This window comes from Osmerus eperlanus, chromosome 20 (genome assembly GCF_963692335.1).
Source record: "Osmerus eperlanus chromosome 20, fOsmEpe2.1, whole genome shotgun sequence".
NCBI classification, from domain to species: domain Eukaryota; kingdom Metazoa; phylum Chordata; class Actinopteri; order Osmeriformes; family Osmeridae; genus Osmerus; species Osmerus eperlanus.
In genome coordinates this window covers 10,585,615-10,602,464 of record NC_085037.1, presented here as the reverse complement: position 1 = coordinate 10,602,464, position 16,850 = coordinate 10,585,615, and the positions used below count along the sequence as shown (strand labels likewise).

Genomic DNA, 16,850 nt, shown 5'->3' with positions numbered 1-16,850 from the left:
ATCCAATGTCATCAAACGAGGGGCTACACTTCCCCTTGCCCTGCCCTCCTCCAGTCCTCCGCCCTCTCCTTCCTGTCCTCTCTCCTGGAGCAGCACCCCCTTTCGGTCAGACTCAAGCCTTCTTTCTTCTACATTCTCTCCATCTTTTTTTCCTCTTTCTCTCCCTCTATCACCGATCCCCAAATCACACCAATGTTATAGTCTGAAACGCCTACTTGCAACACAGCACTTGGACACCCTGAACAACATACGTTTCCTGTTACATAATTCACTTTTTCAAGAGTTGCATTTGCAGTTCGCTGCATTTGCAGCTGGGAGGATGAAGTGTTTGGGTGAACAGTGTTTTGTTATTAGCTGCGATGAATGAGCTCAAAATATTCACAGCAGGAACACATTTTTGTAACTTTATTGTAAAACAACAATTTGATTATTTCAGTGAACAGTTTGATTTCATGAACATTCCGTAAAGGAGTGAGCTCACAGCAGTGACGGCGAGTTCCCCACCTTCATCATCCTCATCCCTTAGTCACTAATGTGTCCATGCCTCTAAGGTGTACATGTTAGTGCACGTGATCAAGAGGTATAAAAAAACAAATTTAGGATCTAAATCTGCATGTAAATATAAAACCGACTGTGATCAGAGCGTCTCAAACCACCAAATAAATACAGCACAGGGGAAGGGGTCAGAGGTTAGGGTGTTCCCATAGAAACCCTCTACTTGTCCATTCGCTATCTGGTCTTTTTTACTTTCAGTGTGTGAAAAAACGTGCTACTGCTCGTGATCCAGGAACTCATCTAGAAACTCGAACACTTCTCCCTGTGAACACACACACACACACACAGGTTCAGGTGTGGCCGTCTACTGGTAGAATACTAAACAAATCAGCATTGTACCGCCACCCTGTGGTTATTTTTGGTATTGCAATCTAATAAATGGGGCCACATTGTCCTTCAGGAAACTCAGTCATGTGATGTTGAAGAGGAAATCAGTTCATCTTTCTGTTGTTTACCTTCCTTAGAGCCATTACTCACAATCAGCTGAACCCAAAACATGACTGGTTTCATTGTAATCCTGCATAAGCTGTTCAGAGGTCTAATAATCAGGACTAGCAATTCTCGAGTGTCCTATTTTAACCTAAACAACAGCATCATCAATTATTCACACACACACACACACACACACACGCACACACACATACACAGTAGCATACCTCATCATCACCCTGCAGGTGCTGCCTAGAAAACTCCAGCATCTGTAGCTGCATGGTTGTCTGGTTGTAGTACCGCAAAGCCTCCTGCGACACACACACACACACACGCGTCTGAGCCCCACGCAAAATGATAACGCTGCATGAAATTAAATATAAGATGATGTCTTTCTCTCACCGCTCTGGGCAGGAAGTCTTCATCTTCAAGACCCCACTTTTCTCTGTGGAACTGATAGTAGGCCACGTTGTTCTTCATGACCTCATCACTGGGGTCAAACAGCATGTAGCTAGCCACACAGGGCACTGCGTTCTTCAGGTCATTCACTGAAGAAGACTCTATGTTAGCATCATAGCTATCATAATAACATGACAGTCACCATCCCCAAGAACAAGGTTGGCATAATCACTGACACGATCAGAAGCTATGGTTATATATATATAACTATATATATATATATATATGACACTGGTTACAACGTTGTGATAACATACTCACGCTTATAATATGCAAACTGTAGGTAGTGGTACATGGTCGCCACAAACTTCTCTACCACAAAACCTCCGACCACAGGAGTCAGCTCACTCTCACACTTCACCTTCCTCTCCAGCACCTCAGTGTAGTGATCTGTGGAGGGTAGAGAGGGGAGAGGGAGACAGAGGTATAACAACAGAGATGAGAGAAAGAAAGAGAGGGCAATGGAGAGAGACAGAGCACGTGAGAGAGAGTGAGTGAGAGACAGAGGCGTACATAAACACAGAGAGGAGAGAGAAAAATGCACCAGAGTACCATCATGGGATGAATAGCGAAAGAGGAAGACTAAACTGAGAAGGAAAGATATAGACACTTGGAACAAGGAACTGATCTCGAAGTAGGACAGGGGACAGGGCTACACAGAAGGAGAAGGCCAGAGGCAGGTGGAGGTCTCGCCTGCGATGGAGGGGTAGAAGTCTTTGAAGTCTTTGATCTCCCTGGAGCCCTCAGACGCAGCCAGACACTCGTCGAACACCTTGAAGAAGTCCCTCAGCGCCAGCTCCATGTCGGACACCGACGTCCGGTAGTTGTCCCCGTTGTACGCTCTCACCGCACGAACAAACAAAGTCTGAAACACAACGACGGGCTGAACTTCACACACACGTAACCAGGCAACACTCACAGCTGGTCTGATTGAGCACAACTGAGAGTAATCAAGCGGTGGGTGTCTGTAACTGTCATATAGATATGAGGTTTGTTACAGTCACGTTTAATAGTTTAATATCGTTTGTTTTGAGGGGGGGGGGGGTACCACTTTGAATCTGTCTGAGGTCATTTCCTCTACGTCTCCTCCCTGCTCTCCTGCCTCTCTCCAACTGTCCTATTAATAAATAAAGACGAAAAAGGCCCCCCAAAATAGAGTGTTTTGCATTTTAAACCTGTTCTATTTTAAGCCTGGTGCTGTTGCTCCCCCTGTGCCAGCCTCACCCACATCAATGCCCATCGCCCCGCCCAGAGAGGCAATGACAGAGAGGCTAGTGTGTGTTTCTGTGTGTGAGCATGCTTACAAATAACTTAGTAGAGAACTACAGTCTATGTCTTTACTCCCTTAACAAAATCCAGGGTTGTATACACTGGCACAATAGTCTACAAGAAATCTGATCATGTAATCTCTTTATGGGGTTGAGAGTGCGGCTTCATGGCTGCACCTCATATGACTTGGTTTCCAGGTCTTTCAGGTGTTCGTCAGCCCCGGGTAGGCTCTTGTAATATGCCATGTTCCTCTGCATCATCTCATCATCTGGGTGTTTCAGCAGGAAAGTGTGGGCTGCAGACACAGCCTTGGCCAGGTTATCAGACTGGGAGAGAAAAGACAAAACACACACACACAGACACAAACAAACGCACACACAGCCACACAAAAATACAATTTAAAAACGAGAAACAGAACAGTATTCTCTTCTGCGGAATCATGCTCAGACTGTCTCGTGGCATGTGTAAGATAGTAGACGCCTCCTCCGTGCCAGGGAAATAGTAGGTGTGTGGGGGTAAATATGTGTAAAAAGTATAGCCTAACTAAGCCAAATGAATGTGCCTGTAGGCTACACAAACGTAAAGCAACTATAGTTGAGAGTCATTCCGTAAACGTTGACTGCGGCCAGAACTGCAGTGATTTATATAAGTTTTTAACTCACTTTGAAGTAGGCAAACTGTAGGTATTTATATGGCTCTCGTCGCTCGAACTCTTCCACGGTGTCCCGGCTGGGCATGCTCTGCCTGAAGGCTGGAAGTCCCTGTTTGCAGCGTTTTAAACATTGCGCCCTCTTCATCACGTTACCGAACACACGCAGCTCCGGGAACTCCGAAAACTTTTCCTCGTTATCCAGCCGCACAGAGCTGCAGTTGAGGTTACAGAAGGCCTCACTATCCCGGAGCAGCCGGTACAACCTAAGAGAGACCTCCAGGTAATCTACAGTCTCCTTCCACTTCTCTCCGGTGTATTGGTCCAGTGCGTATTTATACGCCGAGTCTAACGGCATAAGCTCATGCCTCGGAAAACTTCTGAAACTATATTGTTCGTACTGAGAGTAAACTACGCTAACGGAAAAGGTGAATACAAGTAGAGACAAGAAAGGGGAATATCTGGAGGGTGCCATCTTTGCGTCGGCAGCGGTGGGTCTGTTAAGCTGTTCTCTGCTACGTCTCAACTCTGCCTGTATGCGTGCGTGGGACTGGGACCGCCTCAACCCCCACCACGTATCCGGACACAACCAACCCTCCGCGGCCACACAGTGTAGGCACTGGAGCTCCCTGCTCCTCCCTCAAAATCACTGCTGCTCTAGAAGTCCTCGACAAATTCTCCACGCTAAACTAGGTCACTAATGCAGTCACCCTTTAGCTGAACCAATGTTTAGATTAAATATTTTCGTCAGATAAGTGGATGAAAACTAAGTAGCTCTACATTGAGGAAAATGGTCAATTACAAAACGATCTGTTCTCAGATAATTTATATCTGGTGAATTATCATTGGTGAAGATTGTCATACGAAACTAGTTTTATATATGCTACAATATTACAAATACGAAATGTTGTGACCAGTAGGCTAATTAGACCCCCCGGGCACGACAGAGCCTCCCCCTTCTTGTGCCACGTAGAGACATTCCTGACTTGGAATTCTTCCCCGAACTATCTCAAGTCTTACGTCTTCAATAGCCCCTGAGCCGAGAATGAGCCCGCAAGTTGATTTGCACACAAAACGGTTTAATACATTGCCTAAAAGTTAAGCCAAGTTTGACTTAAAGAAGTAGACGTTGTACAACCCTACACAGGGGTCTTGTAGGGTCTTTGGGTGATGGAATTTCCAGCTGTGTGGAATAAAAGGGCCTACGTTACCACGTTTACACATCTGCGGCGCTTTACTGCGCCTGCGCTTTACGTGGTGCGCAAATCCTCCAATTCAATCCCACAGTGGGACTTGGAGAGGACTAACCCAAGAAACACCAGAGGATAAGCAACCGGGAGAGAGAGCTAGAGAACTCAGAAACCAGAGTTAGAATCAACTGTTGTCACAGTTTTTGAAGAGCTAGATGAAAATGAGCCGATGCGTGCACAAAATGATATATCTTGCAGTTCTGGTGGCGTTCGCCGCCTGTAACGCTCCCCCGGTTCCGTTAGATGACATCGTCATTGAGAAAACTTTCGTGCCAGAACAGTGCGTACGGGCGGTAAAAGTCGGGGACTTTGTCAGGTATCACTACAATGGCATGTTCCCCGACGGCAAGAAATTTGACTCCAGGTGGGTAAATTACTTTTCCTTTTAACTTGTTGACTGAATGCTCGGTGCGTGCATGGGAGTGTATGTTTGATCGGCCCAAAGCCACGCATGCAGGGAGAAGTCAAGTTATTTGCAAGCAACAACTGTAGAAAAAGTCAATAAGTATCTGACAGTGATACAGAGGCAGGATATTTATTATAAAAATCAGTGCTCCTGCCATCCTTCTACGTTATTGCCTTTGGTGACAAATACATTTCCTCTTGGTCTGCTGTCAAAGATACATGCATGGAATATGCCTGTGGGGTTAGGTGCTTGTGCATATGAAGAAAACGGTCTTAAGACTACCTTGACAACCCTTACAACGGACTGATCCGAGCTTCATTCATTCAGTCGCAGCTGGGTTCATATGCGTGGCAGAAGAGGGCCTACTAGTAACCACGGCGCCAACCAATAGAAATAGAGTTAGGTGAACTGGCGACACTGAATGTTTTTTAGAACCAACTATTCGTGTATACATTTAGAACCATAAAACAGTTGTCTTCCGAAATTTTCAAAGTTATGTTTTCTGTGTTTTTGTTTGTTGCAGTTATGACCGTGGCAGCACCTATAATGTCTTTGTGGGCAAGAAGCAGCTGATTGAAGGCATGGACAAAGCTCTGGTGGGGATGTGTGTGAATGAGAGACGGCTGGTCAAGATCCCCCCAAAACTTGCCTATGGAAAGGAAGGTCATGGTGAGTGTGTGTTAGCAGAACATTTCATTTGAACAGGATCATGTCAGAAAGAGGCAGGGTCTGTTTACTCTGTCCAGAGTGATCCATAAACACCAGCTCCAAGTCTACACAGACACCAGATACATCAGGAAACACAGCTACTATCATACAGCTAATGTGTGCAAAATACAATTCAATGTTGTTTGGTTTTGGCATGCTTCTTGTATACGTTAGTATTAGTTAGTTAGTTAGTTAGTTAGTTAGTTAGTTAGTTAGTTAGTATAGTGGATCCAAACGCCTGTAGATTTGCATAAGGAGGTCCCAGTCTCCGTGTGGACTGAGGTCACTGTGACATCACAGACCAGGAAGAGGCCTGGAGCTAGCATAGCCAGATGGTCTGGTGTTTATACTTCAAGGAGAGAAAGTTTCAATGAACAGCATGCACAGGTTGAGGCTTGACCCTTTAAACCGTGTCCTTTGGTTGGCCCAGGGGTCTGTTGAGATACTTTGTGGATGTAGTAATGCGATATGAGGTTAGCAAACCAATAGGTTTGCGGATATTATGAGTTATGTTAAATGACAATAATTTGGGATTTCACAAGCCAACTTTGCATGTAGAGACGTGTGTGTCTGTGTGTATGTGCAAATGTGCATGTGTTTGTGTGAGAGGCGTGTGTAGACAGGTAAAAGCCAAGTGGGCCTCCTCTATGGTCTCATGGGATTAGGAAACACGAGGGAAAGAAAAGAGGAGGAAGAAAATAAAGAGAAAGGGAGGGTGGAAGTCTGGTGGGGGCAGAGGGAGAGATTCAGGCCTTCAAACTGCCAGCTCACCAGCGTGAGTTTAATCACATCCACTCTCAACTTTTCTTTCCCTCCACCCTCCACCCTCCTCTCCACCCTCCTCTCCACTCTCCACCCTCCTCTCCACCCTCCTCTCCACTCTCCACCCTCCTCTCCACCCTCCTCTCCACCCTCCACCATCCTCTCCACCCTCCTCTCCACTCTCCACCCTCTTCTCCACCTTTTCCCGCTCCCTCATTCAAGTCCTTGAGTATGAAGTACGGACGCGATGCACAGATGCCCTTCCTACATGGTAGACAGATAGAGAAAGCCAGGTGGAGAGAGAATGAATGATTGACAGAACAAGGAATGTCTCACATTCATCACCCCCCCCCCCCCCCCAGGTGATGTCGTCCCTCCCGATTCCATCCTCCATTTTGACGTTCTGCTGTTGGATGTGTGGAACCCTGAGGACGGGGTGCAGATCAAGACCTACTACACTCCAGCGGAATGTTCTAGAAAAGTAGAAGTGTCCGACTATGTACGCTACCACTACAACGGAACCCTCCTGGACGGAACTCTCTTCGACTCCAGGTAAGACACAAGTGAAGAAAACGTATGGTCACAAAGAGGGAGTGTTTACTAGTAGTTGTCTGCCCCTCTCATTCGCCATACTTCTCAAATCAAATGTCATTTGTTTAGCCCTTTTGACAAAGGCGCCCTTTTTGCGCATAGAACTGCACCTAAACTATCAAGATTTGAATTCGAGAGAAAACATTGAAGAACGTATTTGATCCTTCTCCTCTCTTTAGCCACACCCGTCTGCGCACATATGACACGTATGTTGGCATCGGCTGGCTGATCGCTGGCATGGACCAGGGGCTGCTGGGAATGTGTGTGGGAGAGAAGCGCATTATCACCATGCCCCCGTCACTAGGATATGGAGATAATGGAGATGGTGAGTGAATGCGTCTGGGTAATGGAGTTTTCATCCAGCTATTGCTTTAACAACATTATATACTCTCTCACTCTCACTCTCCCTCTCTCTCTCTCTCTCTCTCTCTCTCTCTCTCTCTCTCTCTCTCTCTCTCTCTCTCTCTCTCTGTCTCTCTCTCTCTCTGTCTCTCTCTCTCTCTCCATCACTCTCTCTCTCCATCACTCTCTCTCCATCACTCTCTCTCTCTCTTTCTCTCTCTCTCTCTCTCCATCACTCTCTCTCCATCACTCTCTCTCTCTCTCTCTCCATCACTCTCTCTCTCTCTCCCTCCCTCCCTGCAGGAAGTGACATCCCAGGGCAGGCGTCGTTGGTGTTTGACGTGGTTCTTTTGGACCTCCACAATCCCAAAGACAGCATCACCATCACCAACAAGCAGCTTCCTGATCCATGCCCCAGGAAGAGCACTGAAGGCGACTTTGTTCGCTACCACTACAATGGGTCACTGCTGGATGGAACGTTCTTTGACTCCAGGTGTGTGTGTGTGTGTGTGTGTGGGTGGGTGTGTCTGCGTGTAGGTGTCTGTGTCTGTGTGTGTGTGTGTGTGTGTGTGTGGGTGTGTCTGCGTGTAGGTCTGTGTGGGGGTGTGTGTGTGTGTCTGTGTGTCTGTGTGTGTGTGTGTGGGTGTCTGTCGTGTAATGTAAACCTATAATGGGCTTTAGTAACAACCCTGTAATCTATTGATACTGTGGGTCAGAGTAATATACAACTGTGGATCTATAGCCATACAATTCTCGATCCTGCTCCCCTCAACAGCTCACATAAATGTATGCAAATATCTGTGAGGGTGAAAGATGGTGTTGGGACATGGAGCTACTTTTCCCCTGGTTCGTAGACGAGAACTTGTTATTCCTAAGAAGCCCTCAAGGTGGCAGCATCGCATAGCCTCAGAATGAAAACTACCCCCATAAGAAGTGCTGTCTTTTCCATGATGTATTGTGTGTTTTGACAATATTGTTCCTGTCCCATAGCTACTCCCGTAACCGCACATACGACACATATGTGGGGCGGGGCTACGTGATAGCCGGCATGGACGAGGGGCTTATTGGTGTCTGTATTGGGGAGAGGCGTACCATCACTATCCCCCCACACCTCGCCTATGGAGAGGAGGGAACAGGTGTGTGTGTGTTTGTTTGTGTGTATGTATCAGTGTGTAAGTGAGTGTGCATACAGTACTGTATTCTGTTTGGTAATGTATGAATGTCACCCCCCTCTCCCCCTCTCCCCCTCTCTCCCCCTCTCCCCCTCTCCCACTCTCCCCCTCTCCCACTCTCTCCCTCTCCCACTCTCCTCCTCTCCCCCTCTCCCACTCTCTCCCTCTCCCCCTCTACCCCTCTCCCACTCTCTCCCTCTCCCACTCTCTCCCTCTCCCCCTCTCCCACTCTCTCCCTCAGGTACAAAGATCCCAGGCTCTGCAGTGTTGGTGTTTGATGTTCACATCATAGATTTCCACAACCCATCAGACACAGTGGAGATGAACACCACTCACAAGCCTGAGGTCTGTGACCTGCTCACTAAGAAAGGAGATTACGTCAAATACCACTACAACGCCTCATTACTAGACGGCTCACACATCGACTCTACGTGAGTACACACACACACACATACATACACACACAAACACAAAAGCCTAACCTTTTCAGTAATTCTATAATAAACAGGTACAACTACGGGAAGACGTACAACATAGTTCTTGGGGCTAACCAAGTGGTTCCTGGGATGGAGGAGGGACTAAAGGACATGTGTGTAGGAGAGAGAAGGCACGTGGTCATCCCTCCTCACCTGGGCTATGGAGAGAGGGGAGTGGGTGAGTAGAGATCACACGCACGCTTTCTCATCGTTCACCCCTTCCACTCTGCATCCTTCCCTCATGTTGTATCAAAGTCTATAGCTGTCATGCTCAGCATTCAACCCTGCTGAGGGGAGACAGAGAAACAGAGAGAGTAAAAGATATGGTGTCTAACATCTGAAATATTGACGTGTGTGTGTTTAGATGGAGAGGTTCCAGGCAGTGCAGTTCTGGTGTTTGACATTGAGCTGCTTGAGATTGAGGAGGGCCTTCCTGAGGGCTACATGTTCATCTGGAATGAGGACGTGTCACCTGACCTCTTCACTGAGATGGACACAGACAAGGACCTCCAAGTGGTACCCTCAGAGGTGAGGCCACCTCAGACCCACCTCCTGCTAATCTATGTGAAAGAAACATCTTAAAAAGAAGCATCCAAAATGTTTTTGTTGTATTGTTTGTGGCTCTTACTCTTGCTCTATCTTTCTCTCTCCACTGATCTTTCTCCCTCTGTAGTTCACCGATTACATCCTGCGTCAAGTAAACGAGGGCAAAGGTCGTCTGGCCCCAGGTTTCGACCCTTACCGCATCATTGAAAACATGTTCTCCAACCAAGACCGCAACGGAGATGGGAAGATCACAGAGGACGAGTTCAAACTGAAGGCTGACGAATCTGCCAATCATGATGAGCTATGAGGGGTGGAGTCTTAGAGAGGGGGCGGGGTTTAGCTACATGTTGAGATGTATGATTGTGTGTGTGTGTGTGTGTGTGTATGTGCGTGTATGCATATGTGCATAGTTGGGATCAGGGCTGGGGTAAATATCCAATGGTGTCTATACAGTAAGCCAAAGAGTTTTACTACTATTGTGAAAACAAGGGTTATTTGATATGTGACTGTTTTTTTTATATAGTTGACTGGTTGTTGGCTTAGAATATACTCCTCTTTGGTAATCCAAGCCTTCTGCACAAGCAATAATAACAGTCTGAGCTGAAAACATATTTTGTGGTGGCGGTAATGATGAAGAATATGATGAGAATGATGATGGATTTACTTTTGTTTACCTCCTCTGCCTATAGCCCGGTATTATAATTTAGGAATGAATTTCAGTGTTTCGAGAAGTGCCTTTATTAGTCTCAGAAAAGTGGCTTTCTACACAATGCTATTCAAACTCCATTGCAGTCAGAACAATGTACTCTAGCGTGGATCCATGTTTTAATATTTAATCTCTTGTGTGTCCACTCTGCTCTATTTCGGTCCTTAACCTCTACTTGTAATTATGTTAGAAAGTAGTAGAGATGCAGAATTATTTTATGCTGTCCCGATTTTAATTAGAACATGCTTTTTCATTTATATTTTCTGCTGTCCTAACCCCATTGGGCGTCACAGGCGTTCATCAGGTGTTTTGTTTTGCTTTGTTGTGTTTTTCTAGAACTTTCCTCCCACCACAGTTCTGTACTCAAGGTTTTTGTTTTGGCTCCAGGTGCGTGTGTGTACAGGTTTGACCTTTTTGTGTTTGTGGGAGTGAGTGAGAGAGAGAGAGAGTGTATGTTACAGATAAGATTATTGTGTGTCTAATGTCTCTAAATCCCTAGAGATGGACGATAATGATGTGATGCTGTAAAATGTGTTTTAATAAATGGCTGCTCCAACCTTTTACACACCAAGGCATATATCCCCTTAATGCCTGTTCCTGAGTGGCAATCACAAACACATTAATGATTCTGACATCATCTGTATTAGAAATATTTGTGCAGGTTGTTATGCAAGCTGAAAAGAATGCTGTAGTGAAAGATATTTCATATAATCTTATGCAGAAAGGGAAATTCTGTGCACCAGATTCCAGTGTGCAGAGGCAGAAAGCGCCACACGTTCTTCACAGCTGTGACCAAAAGCTTTGACTAAGTAGACTTTAAGGGGGAGTCAGGTGGCTGAGCGGTTAGGGAGTCGGGCTAGTAATCTGAAGGTTACCGGTTCAATTGCCGGCTGTGCCAATTGACGTTGTGTCCTTGGGCAAGGCACTTCACCCAACTTGCCTCGGGGGAATGTCCCTGTACTTACTGTAAGTCGCTCTGGATAAGAGCGTCTGCTAAATCACTAAATGTAAATGTAGACTGACAGGGGACATTCAAAGGTGAACGGCTTCCGTCTCCCTATATGGGAAACAGATTTCACCTCCCTCGTGTAAGTTGAACAGAACAGAACATGTCAGAACATGTATGAAATAACTACTTTTTACTATGAAGAGTTTGACAACTCTGGACCGCAATAGACTTGTATCCTTGCTGCATGCTGCAAGAAATAAACTTTCTAGACTCCATTGACTCTGAGCACTACTTGATAAAAGTAGTTAGTGCTAATTCAATGCTGCTATTTCATATGTTCTATGTCTCTGTTGAATAAAAACACAATCAATCCCTCAGATATACAAAATGTGTAATGACAATGCTGAACATATATTCCAAATATAATCAATGCTTCAGATAGAATAAGTAATGATAATGATGAACTGTGTCTGAAAGTGAGAAGAGGGCCATGCTCAAGAGCATGTATACTTTCGTGAGAAGAGGAATGCAATAAGTCAGCGTACTGGCAGGGAGGGGTGCACGGGGTGATGTGATCTGCTGCAGAGAATGTGGAAGTCAAGGCCGGCGGTGAGAGGTACCAGATAGGGGAGACGAGATGACAACACAATGGAGCAAGTAGAGAGAACAAGGGGCCTCACAACTCTTGAGAGTCTGTATCAGGTGATAAGAAAAAGATTTATTAGGCTGCACAACTCTGTGGGTTTAGAGGAGGAAACAGACCTGGTTTTAGGCCGTGGAGAATGTATCCCTTTTGCACCTGGGCATCATCAGATGTTTAGGTCTGCCCCCCTGGATGGTCTGCCAACCCCTTGGGACATCGTCAGACCTTTGGACTGCCCACCTTGACTGCTCACAAACTCTTTTTGAGACCTAATAGGATGAGGACATCCCCTCCCCACTGTCTTCTGACCAATCACCTGACAAACATCTCCCTCCCTCTCAGGAGGGGTACAAGACCTTTGTGCCCTGTGTAACAGAGTTGAAATGAACCTTATTTAAATGAAGTGAATTCTAACAAAAGATGTTCCAAATGTTATACTGCACTTCACTAAGGTGTAATATGAGGCTGCGCGACTGCTGTTTATTACGTTTACTTTAACGCATTTTGGGCGTTTGTGCTAGCCGTACTTGCTAGCTAGATCCTCGCCGCTGGAGGCAATAAAAGCCACTGTGAAGAATCCCTGGTCCGATTCCTTATCACCAATGCACACAAGAGTGAGGGTCGTTACACCTGCACAGGTCAGGCAGAACTGGACTGGGCAGAACTCTCTGACTCCTGTCAAGACTATTCTCACAAGGGCCTTAGTTTACTCTGTGAAGCGCAAGGCCATAATCATAATATATATTGGGGGACACACACCCCCCTAATATTCAAATCTGGTCAAAATGTCCCCCCCAATATATTGATATAAAAATATAAATACAAATATAAATGTGCTACGCTACGACAGGCAACCACGCACGCTGTCCGAAATGATCATCAAAAATGTAATGTCCCCCCCCCAATGTTGACTCCATGGCTACGGCCTTGAAGCGAGACTGGTGACATCGACTGGTATCACTGATCTAGACTGAGACACCTTGGTGTGCTGTATTCATTGGCATTTAACCTTGCATTCTACTCCACCCAAATTAGAACAACACGACATCAGGCGCACAGCCAGGTTACCATGAGCTAACTTTGGAACTGAAACAGGAATCGATAAGACTTGAGGTCAGGGTAGGCATAGTGTAGAGTTTGTTCTAATGTGGGTGGAGAAATGATAAGAAATTATGCAATCAAACAATGAATACAGCACACCAAGGTGTCTCCGTCTAGATCAGCGATACCTGTCGATGTTACCAGTCTCGTTTCACAGAGTAGAGAAAACGAAAAGACCAGAACCAAAGGTCTGATGATGTCCAGGGAAAGGGGGGTCAGAATATCCATGGGGGGGGGGGGGGGGGGGGGATGACCAGACCCAAAGGTCTGATGATGTCATGGGGAAGGGGGGTAAGAATATCCACGGGGGGGGCAGACCAGACACAAAGGTCTGAAGATGTCCAGGGGCAAAGGGATACATCCTCCACGGCCTAATGAATCTTCTTATCTCTTGGTGTTGACACTTTTCTCTCAAGAGCTGTAAGGCCCATTGTACCCTCTCCTGTCCCATGGTGTGGTCATCTCTCCTGTCCCATGGTGTGGCCACCTCGCCGGCCTTGTCGTTAAACAGCTCTCTGCAGCAAAAGTCATCACCCTGAACACCCCTCCATGCCAGTAGGCTGACTATTGCATTCCTCTCCTCACTAAAAAGATACATTCTCCTGAGTAAGGCCTATTTCTCACTTTCACAGACAGTCACATCTTGGTGCATAATCATACAATTGGAATATAAGTTCATCATTATTATATCTGGATCATTGATTATATTTGGAATATATGTTCAGCATTGTCATTACACATTTTGTCTATCTAAGGTATTGATTGTTTTTTATTCAACAGAGACGTAGAACATTTGAAATAGCAGCATTGAATTAGCAGTATAAATTTAATTCCTCCACACCAACCAGTGTTTCCTCAAAAAATCTCACCAGAGGTCGCTACTGGCTCTCTAAAAAATCCTACACGATGATGACATAAATACCAAACAAAGTGGGCCCATGTTGGATGTGACTTTTTATGTCAACACAGAAGGACTATCACAGTTATTCTGCTGATGCTCATAACGAAAGCGGAGTTTGCCAAAGTCGCAGAAAGTCACCAGATTTGTCGCTAGGGAAGATGAAAACGTTTCACCGAAAAGTCGCTAAATATAAATATCGCTAAACTGGCATCACTGAACCATCCAACCCCACAAACCGCAGCTACCTTTTAGCAGAGCCTTCATGGTAGGAAATCAAAGCCCCGCCTATCATGTAGAAAAAGCAAAAAATCCACCCACCCCTCTTGCAAACTGCAAAATTGTAGCTAACGGAAATACCCCTTCACTTGGAAATCCGACAATGGTAGCCTGATAATAGCTATTTTGTGCAACCAGTCATAACGTTTATTTGTGTTAACTTTTAAAAGGCAGCTAAAAGCTGACCATTTGTTAACTTCAACCCGGGAAGACAACGTTAGTTGGACAGCAAGTTGTTTGGCACACATGTTGTCTACCACACTACGCAAAAAGTTAGGCTATTTATAAGGCTAACGTCTTTGTTGGCTGCGTGCAACTTACAGATGAGATGTTTTGACCGATGAGACTTAAAATGGAAGACGAAGTAAAATGTCAGGTGAGCTGGGTGATTATTTGGACTGTCATTGATGAAAGTGTTCTATCTTTTTGAAACTAGAGCAGATATGGTGTGATTCGCATTTCTCTGATTTAGGTGTGTGGTCTCAAGTTTACCAGCGTCTGCCAATTTAAAAAACATGTTCGCGCTGTTGCACATCAACAGGTGAGAGAGAGCATCATGGAGCCTACACATTTCACACGGCAACAGCTTTTTTTTGTTAATGCATTCAACAATGTATGGTTCATGTTTTGGCTACCCGCAATGTTTTTGGGGCTATCTCGTTGTTTATGATCATTGACATATGCACTTTTTGTAAAGGTCTCTCTTGTAAGTCGCTTTGGATAAAAGCGTCTGCTAAAATGACTAAATGTAAATGTAACGGCATCTTGCTTATTTCTCTGGCTAAATGTCTTTCTTCCAATAGTTATGGATTGTTGTCATTAATTCAAAACGTTTCATTCACAGAGGGTTGCGGAAATATTTCACAAAGGTATTTACATCTGTAGGCTAATATGAATAAGCCTTTTTTTATTTATTATTAATTTATTAATTGTACATATGGAGTTTGTAAAATTACACCTATTTTCTGGTGTCGTTTTATAGCTGTGTAGTGTGATTTGTTGCAGTGGTTTTCACCCTTAACTATTTTCACTTCACTTTTTACATCGTTTACATCCACCCTACTTCCTTCCCTACTTTCTCTTCAGACGTCCACAAGGGTCCAGGTAGGCCAAGTCAACAAATCCAAGCTGGAAATGTTACATTTCTAGTCCCTAGTCCCTCGGGCAGTAGGCAACATGCTGGTGAAGTGGAAGGATTAACCTGTCTTATCCTTTCTTTTTGTTCTGTAGTCTACTTCCCAACCATTTTGGTCCCGTATAAACTGTCCAAGTGCCTTTCCAAATGCCCGGTCATAGGTCAGTGTTTCAAAGGGACTTTCTCTGTCATTATTTCATATCTTACATTCTTGAGATGTAAACATCAAAAAGACACAATTATTAACTTATTTTAAGGTGTCACAGAAAGTGAATGGTATCACAACTTGCATCCCCAATTAAATCATGTATCTCTCCTTAGGTCTGAATGTGATGACTTTGTGTCTAAGCTCAGGGTCAAAAGATCTGTTCTATCTGTGCCATGTGTGCGAGGAGAAGTGTTCAGATGGAAAGCTCATGGAACACCTTGCCTCACCTTTCCACTATTCCAACTACTATGTGAGTCTTAATGTCCTCCCATTCCAAACCAGACCATACTAGATGTTGTTTTGCGGTAGACTGTTGCATTGACGGTGTGTGTTTGTGTTGTAGAGTTACACAGACCCTGATCAGTTGAGTTTTGCATGGCTTTCTGACACAACGATGCAGAACCATCTACTGCCCCTGGCTTTCAAAGAGGTGGAGCGTAAAGGGTCTGGGCTGATCTGTGTACGTGGGCGGTTTTTCCCCATATTTCCCAATAATTACACAAAGCTGTTGGCTAGCCATTTGTTTAATCCCCTCATGTTTTACTCTGTGTGTAGATATTTGACATGCCGGGTGAGGTGTTCGACAGTTGCAAGGGAAGAGCCTATTCCAAAGGTATAGTCAAGTGCAACAATACACTGCAGAGGTTAACTTAGTTTGTAACATTCATCGTGTGATTATTCAGTTGTGTATTCTCTTTACATATCATTAACTAACAGGTCAGTGGAGATTCTAGCCACAGGCTAGACACCCCCAGTATTTATTGCAGATCTGCAAGGCCCAAATGTCTGGTACACTTCCAAACTGAGTGTCTCAGAGGTTTGGACAACGAACACAAAATTATGGGTAGTTTTATAGTATCATATTGTGGGAAGAGTTTGCCCTCTCCCCTGGAACCCAGGTGAGGTCAGTTGAGGTCAGTTGAGTTGAGGTCAGGTGAGGTCAGGTGAGGTCAAGTGACACCCAAGCTGACTTCAGCAAGCATAGCGTAAAACATTACGCAATAGATGGCTTTTGACCAACATCTACCAAGACCAGCTTTTTAGGTGTATTCATAAGTGCATTGACAAGGCTATCCTACTATAAAACAAGGACGATGTCTGACCTGAAATACTTTTTTTTATCGCCATTCTCTAGTGATGCAGTGTCTCACTCAAACTGAATTGCTGGCAGAGCGAATCACAGGTAAGTTACATGGCTGTGGCAGTTGATCATAGTTCAGAGAATCTCTGTCATGATGTGCAGAACACGGATATGCACATATCTTTGTGTCCATTTGTTTTTCCAATCCATTAATTTATTCCCTCTATCCGTCTATT

The 16,850-nt window shown here is 45.0% G+C and overlaps 3 protein-coding genes across 5 annotated transcripts in view; 2 read left to right on the top strand and 1 right to left on the bottom strand.

Moving 5' to 3' along the window:
- Nucleotides 1-390: 390 nt before the first annotated feature.
- Nucleotides 391-4,166, bottom strand: crtap (cartilage associated protein). The gene is made up of 7 exons (XM_062487204.1): nt 3,375-4,166; nt 2,889-3,038; nt 2,137-2,308; nt 1,705-1,833; nt 1,387-1,532; nt 1,212-1,295; nt 391-817 (listed from the first exon to the last, which is right to left on the bottom strand). Exons 1-7 carry the CDS (start codon nt 3,834-3,836, stop codon nt 770-772), a joined length of 1,191 nt encoding a protein of 396 aa, XP_062343188.1. The 5' UTR covers nt 3,837-4,166; the 3' UTR covers nt 391-769.
- Nucleotides 4,167-4,619: 453 nt separating this feature from the next.
- On the top strand, nt 4,620-10,887 carry fkbp9 (FKBP prolyl isomerase 9). The gene is made up of 10 exons (XM_062487198.1): nt 4,620-4,975; nt 5,541-5,686; nt 6,850-7,039; nt 7,258-7,403; nt 7,724-7,913; nt 8,411-8,556; nt 8,834-9,023; nt 9,101-9,246; nt 9,433-9,596; nt 9,742-10,887. Exons 1-10 carry the CDS (start codon nt 4,767-4,769, stop codon nt 9,919-9,921), a joined length of 1,707 nt encoding a protein of 568 aa, XP_062343182.1. The 5' UTR covers nt 4,620-4,766; the 3' UTR covers nt 9,922-10,887.
- Nucleotides 10,888-14,233: 3,346 nt separating this feature from the next.
- The window catches only part of LOC134040969 (uncharacterized), a 37,199-nt gene continuing 34,582 nt past the window's right edge, over nt 14,234-16,850 (top strand). For 2 of the 3 annotated variants that reach the window (XM_062487175.1, XM_062487173.1), the window contains exons 1-9: nt 14,234-14,566; nt 14,663-14,731; nt 15,035-15,059; nt 15,277-15,294; nt 15,421-15,486; nt 15,647-15,783; nt 15,877-15,993; nt 16,089-16,146; nt 16,669-16,716. In XM_062487175.1, coding sequence (XP_062343159.1) covers nt 14,531-14,566; nt 14,663-14,731; nt 15,035-15,059; nt 15,277-15,294; nt 15,421-15,486; nt 15,647-15,783; nt 15,877-15,993; nt 16,089-16,146; nt 16,669-16,716 — 574 coding nt within the window. In that variant the 5' untranslated portion in view covers nt 14,234-14,530. The remainder of the gene's footprint in view (nt 14,567-14,662; nt 14,732-15,034; nt 15,060-15,276; nt 15,295-15,420; nt 15,487-15,646; nt 15,784-15,876; nt 15,994-16,088; nt 16,147-16,668; nt 16,717-16,850) is intronic. The other variant, XM_062487174.1, reaches the window with a different exon arrangement.

Bases quoted from the DNA above. Each gene is read 5' to 3' on its own strand.
- crtap (XM_062487204.1), bottom strand. From the start codon at position 3,836: ATGGCACCCTCCAGATATTCCCCTTTCTTGTCTCTACTTGTATTCACC. The intron at 1,834-2,136 runs GCGAGACCTCCA...TACCCTCCACAG, and splicing joins CTTCTACCCCTCCATCGCAG to ATCACTACACTGAGGTGCTG. The intron at 1,533-1,704 runs GTGAGTATGTTA...AGTCTTCTTCAG, and splicing joins ACAGTTTGCATATTATAAGC to TGAATGACCTGAAGAACGCA.
- fkbp9 (XM_062487198.1), top strand. From the start codon at position 4,767: ATGAAAATGAGCCGATGCGTGCACAAAATGATATATCTTGCAGTTCTG. The intron at 7,040-7,257 runs GTAAGACACAAG...TCCTCTCTTTAG, and splicing joins GGAACTCTCTTCGACTCCAG to CCACACCCGTCTGCGCACAT. The intron at 9,247-9,432 runs GTGAGTAGAGAT...GTGTGTGTTTAG, and splicing joins CTATGGAGAGAGGGGAGTGG to ATGGAGAGGTTCCAGGCAGT.